At 44.6% G+C, this 14,899-nt stretch overlaps 10 protein-coding genes across 10 annotated transcripts; 5 read left to right on the top strand and 5 right to left on the bottom strand.

The window, feature by feature from the left end:
- Positions 1-10: 10 nt before the first annotated feature.
- On the top strand, positions 11-1,622 carry V1516DRAFT_672034 (Mu homology domain-containing protein). The gene has a single exon (XM_066921684.1). It carries the CDS (start codon positions 109-111, stop codon positions 1,540-1,542), a length of 1,434 nt encoding a protein of 477 aa, XP_066779367.1. The 5' UTR covers positions 11-108; the 3' UTR covers positions 1,543-1,622.
- On the bottom strand, positions 1,466-2,583 carry V1516DRAFT_635017 (uncharacterized protein). Its single transcript, XM_066920005.1, has 2 exons — positions 2,161-2,583; positions 1,466-2,092 (listed from the first exon to the last, which is right to left on the bottom strand). The coding sequence occupies exons 1-2, from the start codon at positions 2,527-2,529 to the stop codon at positions 1,793-1,795; spliced, it is 669 nt and encodes a 222-aa protein (XP_066779366.1). The 5' UTR covers positions 2,530-2,583; the 3' UTR covers positions 1,466-1,792.
- An 847-nt stretch (positions 2,584-3,430) lies between these two features.
- Positions 3,431-4,501, top strand: V1516DRAFT_620951 (fungal pheromone mating factor STE2 GPCR-domain-containing protein; the record flags this gene model as incomplete). Its single annotated transcript, XM_066919509.1, has 1 exon — positions 3,431-4,501. The coding sequence occupies one exon, from the start codon at positions 3,431-3,433 to the stop codon at positions 4,499-4,501; it is 1,071 nt and encodes a 356-aa protein (XP_066779365.1).
- An 87-nt stretch (positions 4,502-4,588) lies between these two features.
- V1516DRAFT_672030 (DSS1/SEM1 family-domain-containing protein) lies at positions 4,589-5,215 on the bottom strand. The gene is made up of 3 exons (XM_066921683.1): positions 5,012-5,215; positions 4,851-4,959; positions 4,589-4,793 (listed from the first exon to the last, which is right to left on the bottom strand). The coding sequence occupies exons 1-3, from the start codon at positions 5,121-5,123 to the stop codon at positions 4,763-4,765; spliced, it is 252 nt and encodes an 83-aa protein (XP_066779364.1). The 5' UTR covers positions 5,124-5,215; the 3' UTR covers positions 4,589-4,762.
- A 119-nt stretch (positions 5,216-5,334) lies between these two features.
- On the top strand, positions 5,335-7,596 carry V1516DRAFT_648466 (uncharacterized protein). Its single transcript, XM_066920214.1, has 2 exons — positions 5,335-7,281; positions 7,331-7,596. The coding sequence occupies exon 1, from the start codon at positions 5,344-5,346 to the stop codon at positions 7,216-7,218; it is 1,875 nt and encodes a 624-aa protein (XP_066779363.1). The 5' UTR covers positions 5,335-5,343; the 3' UTR covers positions 7,219-7,281; positions 7,331-7,596.
- Positions 7,597-7,875: 279 nt separating this feature from the next.
- V1516DRAFT_663158 (thioredoxin-like protein) lies at positions 7,876-8,799 on the top strand (the record flags this gene model as incomplete). The annotated part of the gene is made up of 3 exons (XM_066920489.1): positions 7,876-7,981; positions 8,274-8,318; positions 8,363-8,799. The coding sequence occupies 3 exons, from the start codon at positions 7,876-7,878 to the stop codon at positions 8,797-8,799; spliced, it is 588 nt and encodes a 195-aa protein (XP_066779362.1).
- A 62-nt stretch (positions 8,800-8,861) lies between these two features.
- On the bottom strand, positions 8,862-10,539 carry V1516DRAFT_672018 (glycolipid-anchored surface protein). Its single transcript, XM_066921682.1, has one exon. The coding sequence runs from the start codon at positions 10,504-10,506 to the stop codon at positions 8,965-8,967; it is 1,542 nt and encodes a 513-aa protein (XP_066779361.1). The 5' UTR covers positions 10,507-10,539; the 3' UTR covers positions 8,862-8,964.
- V1516DRAFT_672017 (acetyl-coenzyme A transporter 1-domain-containing protein) lies at positions 10,540-12,882 on the bottom strand. The gene has a single exon (XM_066921681.1). The coding sequence runs from the start codon at positions 12,658-12,660 to the stop codon at positions 10,744-10,746; it is 1,917 nt and encodes a 638-aa protein (XP_066779360.1). The 5' UTR covers positions 12,661-12,882; the 3' UTR covers positions 10,540-10,743.
- Positions 12,883-13,079: 197 nt separating this feature from the next.
- Positions 13,080-14,055, top strand: V1516DRAFT_663155 (uncharacterized protein; the record flags this gene model as incomplete). The annotated part of the gene is made up of 4 exons (XM_066920488.1): positions 13,080-13,131; positions 13,180-13,497; positions 13,544-13,680; positions 13,729-14,055. 4 exons carry the CDS (start codon positions 13,080-13,082, stop codon positions 14,053-14,055), a joined length of 834 nt encoding a protein of 277 aa, XP_066779359.1.
- A 30-nt stretch (positions 14,056-14,085) lies between these two features.
- V1516DRAFT_672014 (uncharacterized protein) lies at positions 14,086-14,846 on the bottom strand. Its single transcript, XM_066921680.1, has 2 exons — positions 14,530-14,846; positions 14,086-14,465 (listed from the first exon to the last, which is right to left on the bottom strand). The coding sequence occupies exons 1-2, from the start codon at positions 14,705-14,707 to the stop codon at positions 14,137-14,139; spliced, it is 507 nt and encodes a 168-aa protein (XP_066779358.1). The 5' UTR covers positions 14,708-14,846; the 3' UTR covers positions 14,086-14,136.
- Positions 14,847-14,899: the final 53 nt, after the last annotated feature.

The following is a 14,899-nucleotide window of genomic DNA, read 5'->3' as shown; positions in this document are numbered from 1 at the left end:
TCAGCCTAACAGCAGGAAAATCGGATGCAAATAGGTAATTTAAGCAGATTTAAGACTTGCTCGAATCCGATTTAAATAATTTGGCTTCAATTGAAGACAAAACTTAAAATGTCGCTGCTTGCGCTCTATATAACCGACAGCAATGGGCAGCAACTGTTTGAGTATCCTATCGCAAGCTCACCGCCGTCAAACAAAACACTGCAAGTCGCGCTTCGAGATGCTCCGCCTGAGGAAGTCGTTGTGCGGTTATCAAAAGAAGAATTACTATTTTATCGAAAACAGGATTCGCTTGTTTTTCTTTTGCCGTGCTCTTCGGCGATTCCCGCACTAGTTCCGTTGGAATTTCTCTCACATCTGATCAAAGTGCTGCACGACTATTTCCAGCCCCCCATCTCCAGACACAAACTAGAAAAAAATCTGTCCGTCATCATGATGCTACTTAATGAGATGGTCGATGATGGATATCCTTTTGTTACGGAGGAAAACGCATTGCGCGATCTTGTACCCTACTCGGACGGACTCTCCAAGTTCCTCCCCAAATTAGGCAAAGGCGCGGCCGCATTTTCCTCGTCCTCGTCGTCTGGACCATCTATGCAAGGTATTTCATCTACTGATGTTGGTGTTCGCTCAAATTTGCCCTGGCGCCGGTCAAATGTGAAGCACAACAACAATGAACTTTATATCGATGTCCAGGAGTCGTTGTCGGTCATCATACCCGGTTTATCACCAGCCCAAAAATTGCTCAACTCGCTCAGTGCTGCGGGAACTTCGAATGAGGTTGGCGGCTCCGCTTTCTATACACCTGCGCTTTCAGTTCCTCAGGTTCTTCCCGAACCAATCGTGGCAATTGCGCATGGTACTGTTTACGCTACGACCAGATTATCTGGTGTGCCCGACATTTCACTTGTGCTTTCCTTTGGCAACCGAATACTCGAAGGACCTGCGTTCCACCCATGTGTGCGGTTATCCCGCTGGCGTGACTATCCTGGTACGCTTTCTTTCATCCCGCCCGACGGAAAATGTTGTTTACTGCAGTATACCATCTCTGGAGTTGAGTCTGGCCCTGTGGGCGGCGATCTTAAGACTGGACTGGGCGCAGGTAAGGACGAGTTTGAAGTTCGTCTGTGGACCCGAGTTCCTCGTAATGTTAAACATGTCGAGAACCTTATCGTAGAGGTTGTCTACGATGGCGACCGCGTTCAGAGCATTAAGAGCACTCGTGCTTCTTCAGGCGAGTTCAACATGGAAAAGAAAGGTGTCGGTGTCTGGCGATTTCCGGGTAAGACTCCAATGGGCTGGAATGCCACTCTACGCGGTACTCTTGTTGTGAACGATGATCTGGCCACTGACGATAACGGAACAGTGCCTCAGGAGTACCCGAAATACATCCGTATCATGTACGATTGTCAAGGCATGCTTGTTAGCGGCGCAAAAGTGGAGAGTTTTAGAATCATGAGTTCTAGAGGGGATAAGGATCCTTCAAAGCCGTACAAGGGCGTTAAATATACGACAAAGGGTACAGATATAGTTATCAGAGGATAGGAGCTATGTACATATTAGGTAGACATAATTTTAATGCTGATATTGCAATCTGATGAGTATCATCCATGCAGTCCTCAGGCAGATCAGTCCGCAGCGATTCCGTACGGACACTCTAGGATTGACCTAGATTGATATAGAAACTTCCAAGTCACATATGGAATGCAGAGACCTAACAAGTGAGTCGGATTGAATGAGTTAGTTGTTAACTCGATTAAACGAGTAAGCTTCATGCGCTGGTGAAAAGAAGCATTTAACCAGAGCTCAGATTTCCCAGTGAAATAGATCCACCAAGCAAAATCCGCCGTAGTCCCTTGTTTTCTAATGTGAGTGCATGAACAACTCTGCACAAATCTGCAGTAGCTTTGTCATCCAAAGATGTTTCCGAATCAAGCATCAACCGATATACTTTACGTAGAGAATCAGATAATGTTTGAATCCGGCTCTGTTGATCCGTATAAAGCGAATGTAGAGCAGAATATTGATTACGCTCATCCTCGATTCTCTGCGCGTACGTGTCATGCAGCCTGATCGTCTCTTCTGTTCGAGACGTCTAAACAGTCAATATCAACTATCACAGATCTCCACAGATCTCTACAAATCATGGTGAATGCTACTCACGGCATATTCGCGTAGCGCCTGGATGATGCGACCGAGTGTGTGCTCATACTGCTGGACTAGGACGTCAAGATCATCTCGGTCCCGACGCACCGCTGCCAATTCCTTCCGTAGTCTTGCATTCTCATTGGCAAGAGATGTAGGATCGTCAAGTAGCTTTTCTGCTACGCTAGATTCATGATCCAAGGCCTCGGAATCGGATGATATGGAGGATGTTGAGGCGGTAGTAGCTGCGGTCAGGGCCGCGGTCGATGTACTTCCTACAGACTCTGCCAACCGAATTAGACGGTCAGTCGATTCCCGATTGGCCGAGAGTGATGCAGTCAGTTCAACCAGCATAGACCAAACAACATTCATATTTGGATCCGTCATTGTGGTTTTGGATCTGCTTATCACGCGAAGTTGTGCCGGACTATGCTATTTAGTATGTACTCTTAACTACGGCCTTACAAAACATTGTCCAGTTTCACGTGATCTTGAGAACTATGATTTCAATCACGTGATATATGCGGCTTATAATTTGCCCTTGTTCATGTTAGGAATTTTGACGTTAATATTGTTCCTTTCCGCCTGAGCAACAAACAATAAGAACTTTGACAAGATGTGAATTCAGTGAAATCGAGGGAATAAAACACGCTTTTAATTGATTTTGTAAAAACATAGCAGATTTTCGTTTCCTACAGCTTTTTTATTTGTCGAAACCCCCGATTTTTGGCTGCTTTGTGGCGGATCATGCTGCTGATCGTCCTTTTCGCTTGTTCCAGCTTGTTCCCGACTGTCGACGAAATGGAACCAAGGAATTCACGTCGATGCAGATGTCAACAGAACATTAAATAGCTTTATGTCTCTGGTTGGATTTCTCTGTCTAAATTTCCGCTCTTTTTGTCGCTGTTTGAGCGCTTTTCGGACCACTCTGCGCGTCACAAGCCAAAATGGCGCCGCCAATATGCGAGATAGAACAATACTAACACGCACCGCAGCGTCTTTACGATTGTTCTTAAATCTGGTCGAGCTGCCACATTCGCCTTCATTCAACCCCCCTTCTACCCCCCTTGTTCTTAATAGGCTTTCAATGCGCCCGTTTTGTCGTTTGACTGTTCTTTTAGACAGAATTGTCTACTGCCTCAACGCAGGCAGAATGTCTTGCTTCTCGTCCTGGATCCAGTCTACTTAAAATCTCATGTTGTGCCTGCGTCGCCAGTCCATCTGCTTAGCAATTGACCTTCCAATCGAAGCTGCGAGTAAAAGAACTTCAATTCAATAAGTGCAAATCATGTCTGATCAGCTCTTGGCTCCCATGAACCAGACTTTTGAGGTCTTGATGCCTGATGGTTCTCACATCAATATCACTTGGTCGGATCTCGATTTCTGGATGCGCGACACAACTATTCCTTGTCTTGTGTTTGGTGTTCATATTGGTGCCTGTACTGCGGTTGCAATTGGAATTGCCATATTGACTAAGCCAGGTAAACGTTGGACGCCAGTGTTCATCCTCAACGAGCTCTCTCTGTTTCTGGTAGCGCTTCGGGCCGGTCTGTGGATCAATTATGCTCTAGGAGATCTTAACAAGGCTATGCCTTACTTCACCTACTATGTCGAAGACATTCCGATGGGTCCCTACGTTGAATCGAGTGTTACTTCTGTTATGCAGGTTCTCATTACCATTGCAATCGAGACTTCCTTGATCTTCCAGGTTCGAGTCGTGTTTGAAACAAATCCGCACATTCAGCGTCGCATCACCATAGCGTGCGTAGCCTTGGCCTGTGTTGTCGTTGCGTTTTGGACGGTTGTCGTTGTTCAGAACGTGCAATATATCCTTGCGTATCGTGACTTACCTGAGGACGCCTGGGCGTGGACTACTGCAAAAGTTTTGTATTCATTTTCAATTTTTGTCTATTGTGCAATTTTCTGCTATAAACTCTACCGATCAATCTTGGCACGCAAGGTTTTAGGTACACATCGCCAATTTGGCCCGCTGCAAGTCATTTTGATTATGGGTACGCAGGTTATGATTGTACCTCTGGTGCTTGTCATCATCCAGATGTCCGCAGATCTCGGGCCTCCCATGTCGTCGCTGGGAACGCTTGTAGTTGCTCTTTCACTACCACTGTCAGCTGTGTGGGCATCAGCAGCGAACGATACGATTATTGCAAACCGCCGAAACGCTGCAAACTTGGTGAACTATAATATCAATGAGTCGATGGGAACGCCTAATTACTCTGGACAGACCTTTTACAAGTCTCCGACGTCTACACAGGCTACATGTAGTGAGGACTTTGATATTGAGGGAGGACTGTATGACAAGGAGGGTGTGATTGTAAAGCGTACTGTGATCAGTACTTAAAGACCTTATAAAGTCTGTCTGTGGGTATATCTGGTTGATTGATTTTGGTATTGAACAGTAGTTTTGGAGTGTGGGCAGTAGAAAATTGTTTGGATATCCGGATATATTGTAATAGCTATGAGTGAATATAAGCGAATATGGCATTATATGTTATCTGAGGTGAAGTAATGGTTAGATTGTCATGATATTGGAAAAGAATAATGTACATAGCCCCAAAGCCATTTGAGGAAATTGAAAGCGATCCAACCGCGGATCAGAAGATCATTTCTCGTTCACCTTGCGCAATTCTTCCCTGAATTGATTAATATTTTATTATTATTACGGTGAACAAGAAAATATCAATACTTACTTCAACTGCGCAGAGAAATCATCATCAGCGTCATCGTCATCCCAGTTTTCTTCCCACAACTGATCTTTACCGCCAGGAATAGCAAGATCTGTGTCTTCATCCTGCCAATCTGATTTTGTTAGTCGATCGACATACGCATTATTTCAACAGGAACAGCAAACCTTCTGCTGGGAAATCCTCGAATTCGTCGTCCTCTTCGAGAGTGACAACCGCTGGTTTCTCTTCTTGTTTGGCTGGCTGCGCAGTCTCTATTTTTTTGTCTGTAGTTGACATGACTGATCTTCTATTATATTTTAATAATGTATTATAATATAACCTTGAAATGCAATATAATGGATAATATGGAATGATATTGTATCAAGTAGAATGGTATGGAGCCGTAAATGCTACAGTACCTTTATGTCGATCGCGCAACCACGTGATGCGGATCGTATACAAAAAATTCGGCAACTAGCATTTCAATATTTTGGAAATATCTAGAACTCCAAAAGAAATGGCGGAATGGACAGAGCATAAAACCGCAGATGGAAGGAAGTACTTTTATAATACGAAGACGAAAGAATCGAGCTGGACGAAACCTGATGCCATTCTGACAGCGCGCGAGCGCGCTCTGAAAGATGTGTTGTGGAAAGAGTACGAGACTTCGGACGGACGCAAGTACTGGCACAACAAAGAGACTTCGCAGAGTGTATGGCAGATTCCCGCTGAGTACAAAGAGGCAATAGAGCGGGCAGAAGAGCTTGAGGAACGCGAGAAACTCGAGCAGGAGCTGCGTAGTACGGCTAATTCAGATCAGCTAGTCGCTAGTGCTGGACCTCAGTTCGAGACCGAAGCCGAGCACGAACAAAATCGCAGCAAGCCTGATCAATCTAACAATCGTCCGCACCATCGTGACGACCCCCAGCAGACGTTCCAGCAAATGTTGCAAGACCATGGCGTCGATTATACCTGGACTTGGGAGCAAGCTATGCGCGAGGTCATTCTAGACGACAGATATTTGCTAATTCCTGACGCCAAAGACCGGCGTGCGACCTTCGAGAAATGGGCTGCCGACTCGCGACGCGAGATGGGTGAGATTGCAAAAGAAACTATAGAAAAGCGGAAGGCTGATTACATCGCAATGTTGCAACGCATGTCAGACCAAATCAAGCCATATACACGCTGGAAAACTGCGGTCGGCGTAATCAGCAATCAGCCTGAATATCTGGCCTATGCTGACGAAGCCAGAGTAGCTTTTAAAGAGTACGTTAGTGAGTTGCGAAAGAAGGAACAATTGGCTCGGGATGAACTGAGGAAAAGAGGAATGGACTCGATGAAGACCTATTTATCCAAGTCAGCAAAAATCAATGTCTACACGCGCTGGTCGGACGTGATTGAGTCGATCAAACATGATTCGGATTTAAGGGTTCAGCCGGGGATCAGACAGCTGAACATGTTCGACATCCTTGTTGTTTTTGAACAGGTAGTTAACGACGCTGAACGGCGGTATCTGGATGAACGTAAGGCGGCGAAACAGAAGCAGCATGCAGAGGAGCGTCATGCACGGCTTGCTTTTATCGACTTGCTTAGCGATCTCGTGAAACAAGAAAAGATCAAGCATGATACTCGATGGATGGATATATACAAGGATATCAAGGACGATAAAAGATATCTTGATCTTGTTGGACAGCCTGGCTCCACCCCTCAGGAACTGTTTTGGGACGAGGTGGAACGGCAGAGCAAAGATCTACGGATCAAACGGGATTTACTCCTAGATGCACTTGCTGAAGACCATTTTCATATCAGGCCTGAAACTACGTTTGAAGAGTTTGAAGAAGTCATCGCTCGACACAGTCGAATTACAGAGCAAGTTGAGCCCGAGGTACGTCGATATGTGTTCGATCGTCAAATGTCGCGAGTGATTCGCAAGTTAGAAGATGAGCGATATGCGGAAGAGCGTCGGACGCGCAGGAAAATCGAAGCGTTACGGTCCGCTATGAGGCATCTTTCGGGTCCCCATGCTCTCACGAAGGACTCAACCTGGGAGCAGGTCCGCGAGACGCTCAAGAACGAACCCGAGTTTCTTGCGATCGAAGATGAAAGCGATCGATTGGTTGCATTTGAGAAGCAGATGGTTAGAGTGAGAGAGGATTATGAACGTTCTAAGCGGAAACGGCCGGAGAAGATAGTGGAGAAGACAATTGATAAATCCACTGAACCGACTGAGCAATCGACAGAGACCGCTGATAAATCTGCTGAAATATCTACGGATCATAACGTAGACGGGAAGGATGAGAGCGAAGAAGGAGAAATTGAGAGCGATATGGAAAATGGTACCAGCGGAGATGAGGAAGATCACAGATCTCACAAACGCAGTCGGGGAAAATAGCATCTAGAATCACCTACCTAGCTCACATAGATAAGATGTGACTAGAAAATGGATCATCAATGAGTAAATAAATTATTTCTAATCTTGAATAGAATTCTGTACTAATCCGGAGTATTCTCTAACTTTTAGTGCGATACAAACTCGGTTCATTTTGCATAAATCCTCGGTCATTTATTGTGGTCCCGCTGATGGATAAGTTCTTACTACAGTAGAGCTGTACAAATCTGCAGTAGATGTAATTTCGACCAAATAATTGTCTAAATTATAGAATTACTACATCAAATACTTCATGAGTGCACAGTGTAAATTACAAAAATAAAATGTTCGAAAACCTACCTTCCTAATTGATCTGAGCGTAAACAAACGGTCTCCGAGACAACAGCTTATGGAACAGCACGGAAGCCGCGCGGCTTACTGCGGCTGGGCCAGACCAGGCACGTTTATAAGCAGCCGCGTTATAAAGATGGCGTGCTTTGGCGTATTAGGCATATATGTCACAATTATGTTTCCGTCGGATGCGCGGCCAGAGCTATCTTAAATACTCTCAGTAATCTCTCTCCATCGTATACCGATACCCTCTAGAAGTTTACGTGTTGAATTGTCGGATTGATTTAGTTCATCTTTATTTTATTCAGTTAGTTCAATTTTTTCTTTAAAATGACTGTTTTCGTCCAGAAGCCCGCTCCTGCCTTTAAGAAGACCGCTGTCATTGACGGTGCGTTCGAGGAGATCACTCTTGACCAGTTCAAGGGAAAATGGTTTAGTAAGTAGTTTTTCCAAGCCGGTGGATTCAGCTTTCGGATTCTTGGACTGGTGATTGATCGATTTGTGATTGGCTTTATCAATTGTATTCAGCTGTATTCAATTGTTGCCAGAACGGTCAATTGGATCTGATGGGCATAGATACAACATAAATACAATTGACGTGGCTAGATCTCACTGGTCTGGGTACATGGCATCGTAACCTTCCATGTATCGACCATTGATCGATCAACTGTCAATTTTATCCTAGCTGGTGACACTTTAACATCAAAACGATTAAACTGACTTTATAGTTCTTGCTTTCATCCCCATGGCATTCACTTTCGTCTGCCCGACCGGTAAGTTGGTTGCATAACCGGCAGGGTCAAGCTAATCTTTTTAGAAATTATCGCCTACTCTGAGGCTGCTGGCAAGTTCAAGGAGCGTGGAGCTGAGCTTGCTTTTGCTTCTGTCGACTCGGAGTATTCTCTCCTTGCGTGGACCAATGTTGCCCGTAAGGACGGTGGTCTCGGCCCGATCGATATCCCTTTGATCTCCGATAAGAACCACACTCTGTCTAAGGACTACGGTGTTCTCCTTGAGGAAGAAGGTGTTGCGCTCCGTGGAATTTTCATTATTGATCCTGCCGGAAACGTTCGCCAGGTTACCATTAACGATCTGCCCGTCGGCCGTAATGTCGAAGAGACTCTTCGTCTGCTCGATGCCTTCCAGTTCACCGACAAGTACGGTGAAGTTTGCCCTGCCAACTGGCACGCTGGTGATGACACCATGAAGCCTGACCCTACTGGCTCCAAGGAGTACTTTTCCAAGCAGACTTAAGCGCTGTGCTTAATGTATACAATATAGATATGATTAATATATGCGATTACACTGATTGATTGATTGAATATAAATTCACAAATGCGTGATGATCAAATTGATAATTAATGATTAACCCAATTTATTGTTAGCGATAGACAGATAATACAATACAATACAGCACGGTTAAACCCAAAACGCGACTAGTCCGATCAAGACCATGACAAACGACCCAGGACTAGAAGATATTCCTGCTCCAGCAGAACTAGAGGATGTCGATGCGGAAGTAGTACTCGTGACCGATGCGGTGATTGAGGTCGAGCTGCCAACAGCTGAAGATCTCGTGGACGTAGAAGCAGTGGCCGAAGATACTACGGACGAGGATGACGAAGATGACGACGACTCCGATTCAGGAATGGTCTGGTCGGATACAATTTCAATCGTGGTATTAGAAACCGTGTTACCATCTGCGTCCGTAATGGTGTATGAAGTTGATGTTGCGTTTAAATCAACCCATTTACCAACATTATTATTTCCCGAACCGGATTCAAGCATATCCTGAGCCGGGCAGGATGGGATAGAGAGAGAGGCGTTGAAGGAACTATCCAAAGATTCAATGTAGGTCCGATTACATTTCGGGACCGTAACATTGTCCAAATAATTAGATGTATACCAGTTCGAGAAGGTGAGGTTGGCAATCTGATTCCGCAGGTTTTCAAAGTCGGTTTTGTACGTAATTGACCCGTCGGAGTCAATAGTGACCAATCCGTACTGATTGTCTTCCTCAGAGTACTCGTAGACCAAGCCTCCGTCAAACGACTTCATCATTGTTTGCGTGTACAAGCCTTCCGAGACCTCGTCGAACGTGCGTGGTGTGTCAGTGTTGCAGCCATATTCTGAGAAAAAGAGCGGAATCGACGAATTCGCAAAAGTGCTCTGCAAAGTTCCATAACCGGATGTTTGCCAGGTGCTCACTCCTGAGCACCACGAGTAGGAGTTGAGCCCATAGAAATCCGACCGTGATTTGTCGAGGTCGGTCGTGTTTGAGCTAGTCCCGTTTCCTGACCCACACTGCAAATACTCCCAGCCCGCAATACGCAGCGACGCGACATCGGCAGCAGAATACCCTACAGGAATCTCCCGACTACCATGTTTAGCAATATAGTTCTTAATGTCTCGTTGCACTGCGCGAATATAAGGTGGTGACACCTTCGCGGACGTATCGTCGTTAAACACTTCATTGCCCGCGAAAAACCCTAGTACGTTCCCGTATCCCATGAACGCGTCGAGAATCGCAAACACTCGCTTCAAATATCCCTCGTTATATGACGCCGCCGGGTCGTCACGCTGAATGCTTTCTCCACCCAGCGGCGAGTTTACATCTAAAATCACGTAGATACCAACCGCGTTGAAAATTGACATGCACTCGTCGTGGTTCAACCACGGACTTACTGTGTACACCCGGATGGTGTTTACTCCAAGTTGTTGTAACGCATACGCATCTCGTAGACACACGTCCGCAACACTCAACACATCAGACGAAGCGCTGTTAGAGTAATCAGAAGATCCACCAGGTTGATAGTCGACACCAACTATCGTGAACGGCGTCCCGTCGTAGTTAATGAACATGTTGTCTTTCACAGAAATTGGTAATAGCGCGTCGGCAAAGCTGACAAGCAACGCGACTGCCATTACCACGGCTCTGTTAATATTTGATATTCTGGTCATAACGTATGTTTTATAGCTAAAAATATAACACGCAGTTCAGTATAATATATATTATATAAAATGCACCAAACAATCGAATATCTCAACAACTCCTAACCAAAAGGGCCAAAGAACGTGTTTCGTCCCAACACCCGACCATCCTGAATCGGGTAGTCTCCTCGTGCCAGTCGTGAACTTAATTTCAATTATGTAATTTCGATTACATAATATTGTCAATTATATAATATATACAAATATTCATCGCTCGACCCGCCATTTAGATAATGGTAAGGTTTGCAAATACTCCACCTTCGGCTTGATCCAGGTAAAGAACATTGTGGCCCCGAACAATACACACAAAATGTTCGCAATATAATAGCCGTCAATCTCCATGTTACATTGTCCGCCCTTGATATTTGTACACTTCTGACGGTCAGATTGCCGAGAACATGAAAATTCCACAAATGATTCAATCTGCTGCGACGTCGCGCCTGCAGAATCTGTTAATATACATGTTGCCCGTGTGAAGTAGTCCACTGCAAACAAAACTAGAACTCGAGGCCATTGCCCACCGAGATTGGAAACAGTGTTCAACGTCGTCATATATGTTCCGCCAATAGTAGGATCTGCAATCTGTGTGTGGAATGCATTTACAGACACAAACTGAACCGTACTCATGAAACTTCCTAGCACATGAACAAGAATAACCATTAGTAAATATCCGGGCCCAGCTCCTCCAGCCGGAAAACAAATTACCAATAACTGTGCAAGCAAAGCTGAGCCTAATCGTCCGATGAACGCAAATAACCATGGTTTTAGTGGCTTGTCACCGACAGACCATTTTGCCGCGTAATATCCAAAGATGATCTCAAATGGAAAATCAATCAAAACCGTCACCGCAAGATCCTCCTTGGAAAACCCTTTCTCAAGTAGCTTTAAATTTGTCACTGCGTCATTGGCTTGAAACCCAAACTTCGCGACTAAATGAACTAGAATGAAAAGCTGCACGTTGGATAGCTTGCCAATCTTCCACATCGACCGATACACATCAACTATTCCACTTCGGCCACGACGTACATCAACTCTAGCTCTCTCTTCTCGTTTAAAAAGTAACAATAATAATGTCATAAATAGATAGGCCCACCCCCAGAACGTCAGATAAGTCGACATGGATAATAATCCCTCCGGACTAGGTTGATCTCGGAAATATTTGTTCGCAAACTCAGGCGAATTGAATGCCAAAAAAACTGTGAAACTGAGAAAGTAGCCTGTGTTGAGTCCAATAGTCTGGGCCGTAGAAGCATATGATAGATTCGGATGAGAAAGTAATGTTAGAGCCCACCCGTCAACCGCCACGTCTTGCGTGGCACATAAAAATACAAGAGAGAAAAAAATGATTGTCAGAAATCCAAGGTGGTTCTCAGCATCGTTGATGTATGTTTCAATATTTCTACCCAGCCAGAGTAACAAAAAGGAGCTTACGGTCTGAATTGGCACAATCCAACTTTTTCGTCGTCCGATACGGGGCGAGTAAATAGCGTCGACAATCGGACTCCAAAGTAATTTCATACTATAAGGATAGCTAGCTAGCGAAAACAAGCCGACTTGTCCATAGCTCAATTTGCTCTTAAGCATAAACGGCACAGATCCCATCGCCAGACCGACCGGAACGCCTTGTAAGAGATAGAGAATACATAAGAGGGTAAAATTGCGCATATCGTGGGGTGGCAAACTCCATAAACTGTCAGCACCTGCTTCTTCGTCAGGTTTCTTCGCTGGCCCCTTCTCCTTAAATTCAAGATCAGTCCGGCGAGATGGTGAAGCTTGCCCGCGATTTCTCGCGGTGTCATCGTCATACTGCGGTAAACGACCAGAGGAACCACGCCGTCGAGGAGGCAGGGAAACATGATGTTGCCCATCAAAGTTCGAAGCACCCAAATCATCCTTCTCATGCTGCGTATCGTCATCGTCGTAGGCATAGAACGCCGACATCTTGCGAAGGTTTGTCTTCACTGTGCGGAATAACTTAAATCCTGAACTCAATGATTCGGGATCAGCGTCAGCAGTATTCCTATCGTCGGTCACTTTTATTTTTCCGTTCAGATTTCCAACTAAAGTAGACTCGGTAGATTTTTCAGAAACAGACGCCTTGGCCGGGGGTATTTTGCCTCTCATGGAGTCGGCAGATATGATAAAGCTGTGCTTGCTTTTAAATTTCGCGATAATGGAAGATCACGGAGGAAAGCACAAGATTAGAGACTAAATTCAACTATAAGTCTTGCTAAATCAACAGCCTGAAACCGGGATCAAATTTTTAGGCCACCTTCGAGTCAATTGGATAGTGCTGTAATTTGTGCGTTGATTAGAAAGCTGGTCAATTGGCCTTGAGCCATTGTGCGATTGAACATCTAGACAATGTTTGGGCATTCGCGGCATAAAGGCGACTTGTCGTAAAACATACGTCACATGACACAAGTAAACAACACGTCGCGCTTTAGATTGTAATATATTGCTAGAGAGAGATTGTCTTTGCTATCAATATTAGAATAATATTAAAAAAAAAAGAGAGAGCTCTTTGAAATTAGACTATATATATGTCGGTACGCAAAAAATATCAGATCGAATTGGATTCTCTGCGCACAGAGCGTGAGTGATTGAGTAGATTGTACTTGGCGGAAGCTGATTTAGTCTTAGTCGCGCTCCTAGCAAATGAGAAGAACAAACTGGAGACGGAACTGGCTCGATTGCGGGCTGAGAAGCCAATGACGTATGGACTATCTAATCAATCAAAGTCTGTGTCGTCATTATTGAATCGATCAACAACGAAGAACGTTCTTGCGGGGATAAACGCGCGCATGGCGCTCGAAAACCAGGTGTATTTGGAAAGTCTATATAGGTTATCAGGAGTCACTACATTCACAGTTGTCGATCCGACGCCGAGAGTAGTGGACAAGATGGGTCATGAATCTACTCGAGAATTGACTGGCGTTCGGATTGAGTGTTTTGCGCTGTGTATGTTAGTGCTTGCTATTGCTGAATGCGATTACTGACTAAACAGCAAAATTCGAGTCCCCTCATTATATAATTCTGGAACGGGATCCTATATCGAATAGTTATCGCCTATTTCAACACACAGTGCCGCTTAGCATTCCGATCCAGAAACTTGCTACTCGATATTTGAATCGGAATCTTGGAGTGAGTACCTCCAATGATTATCTGGTATTTCTATTATTAATAAAATAGCTATTTGTTCGTAAAATTCGGAAACTTATTATACAGGATGTGTCCAAGAGAGCGCATTTGTCATCACTGGATCGAGTCACGGCCATTGAATCTGACGATGCCTGTGAGTTACTTGAGGTTGAGTTTGATTTTGCAGAGTCAGGTACCTGCTTGGCTTACTTGCGCTGTGACGAGACATCTGTAAAAAGTGCTTATGTCAAACGAATAATCAAGCTCGAAAATGATGAAGGCGAGGAAGAGCATTTTGAAGAGCGTCTAGAGAACCTCGAGATGCTGATGCTCGGCCGTGTAGATGAGCTACAACAACGATTGGAACAGGTTAATTGATGTCTTTTTTTTATGTTCTTGGAGTTTAAAGGTAATTATACTATCATTATTATATACATGTGGGACGTGGACCGTGACAGCTCAATTCTTGGTATCTTCGACGGATTTAGCAGCCTGCTTCGACTCGAACACTCCATTTAGAAAGTCTTCAATCGAAGACTCTATAGCAGCGACTTCTTCATCAACCTGTTTGGCTCGCTGTGCGTTTTTCTCGGCCCCCCCAAGATTGATCAACATCCGCTGATTAAACTCTTTTGCCGAATGAATGTCCATGATCATGGCGGTTCCTGTAACGCCCATTGCGAAAAATGAAGTAGACAGTAGCATACTGATCGTCACCGCGTGAACCGCGTCGTGATATCTTGAGAACGGAGGAGGCGTGTTGTTGTGCAAAAACATTGTCGGGATATCTGATTTATTGTTAGTTCATGCCTCTATGATCAATGATCACTCGTCGACTCAATACGAACTCACATTTACGAGCTAGCGACGCACGTTTGGCAATCATAATGGATAAATACGTAGCGGTAGTAGCGAATAGAAAATTCCGATAGAGAACTTTGCGTTCTGGTGTGAACACATCGCGAATTGATTTCTTCTCTGGCTTAGCCGCTGGTGGTCTCGACTGTTGCGGTGCCATTGCAAGACTCATGCTGTCCTATTTCGAAAGATAATTAAATCGGTAAATATGTAATATGTAAAAGATGATCTAATATTTAGTACAATATTATCTAAGATCAAGTATTTATAAAGACTTCAATAACTGCAATCGAAGTCGCAGTTCTAGAAATATCGGATTTTTTATCTCTTTAAACGCTGGAAGATCCCAATTAGTACTCGGAAC

This window comes from Lipomyces oligophaga, assembly GCF_038497815.1.
Source record: "Lipomyces oligophaga strain CBS 7107 unplaced genomic scaffold V1516scaffold_2, whole genome shotgun sequence".
NCBI lineage: Eukaryota > Fungi > Ascomycota > Lipomycetes > Lipomycetales > Lipomycetaceae > Lipomyces > [Lipomyces] oligophaga.
This window is presented reverse-complemented; position numbering and strand designations above follow the sequence as displayed.

Coding starts and splice junctions, on each gene's coding strand:
- V1516DRAFT_672017 (XM_066921681.1), bottom strand. CDS start 12,660: ATGAGAGGCAAAATACCCCCGGCCAAGGCGTCTGTTTCTGAAAAATCT.
- V1516DRAFT_672034 (XM_066921684.1), top strand. CDS start 109: ATGTCGCTGCTTGCGCTCTATATAACCGACAGCAATGGGCAGCAACTG.
- V1516DRAFT_672014 (XM_066921680.1), bottom strand. CDS start 14,707: ATGAGTCTTGCAATGGCACCGCAACAGTCGAGACCACCAGCGGCTAAG. Junction 14,466..14,529: donor TGCGTCGCTAGCTCGTAAAT/GTGAGTTCGTAT, acceptor ACAATAAATCAG/ATATCCCGACAATGTTTTTG.
- V1516DRAFT_635017 (XM_066920005.1), bottom strand. CDS start 2,529: ATGACGGATCCAAATATGAATGTTGTTTGGTCTATGCTGGTTGAACTG. Junction 2,093..2,160: donor AGGCGCTACGCGAATATGCC/GTGAGTAGCATT, acceptor TTGACTGTTTAG/ACGTCTCGAACAGAAGAGAC.
- V1516DRAFT_672030 (XM_066921683.1), bottom strand. CDS start 5,123: ATGTCAACTACAGACAAAAAAATAGAGACTGCGCAGCCAGCCAAACAA. Junction 4,960..5,011: donor CGAGGATTTCCCAGCAGAAG/GTTTGCTGTTCC, acceptor TAACAAAATCAG/ATTGGCAGGATGAAGACACA. Junction 4,794..4,850: donor GATTTCTCTGCGCAGTTGAA/GTAAGTATTGAT, acceptor TAATCAATTCAG/GGAAGAATTGCGCAAGGTGA.
- V1516DRAFT_672018 (XM_066921682.1), bottom strand. CDS start 10,506: ATGACCAGAATATCAAATATTAACAGAGCCGTGGTAATGGCAGTCGCG.
- V1516DRAFT_648466 (XM_066920214.1), top strand. CDS start 5,344: ATGGCGGAATGGACAGAGCATAAAACCGCAGATGGAAGGAAGTACTTT.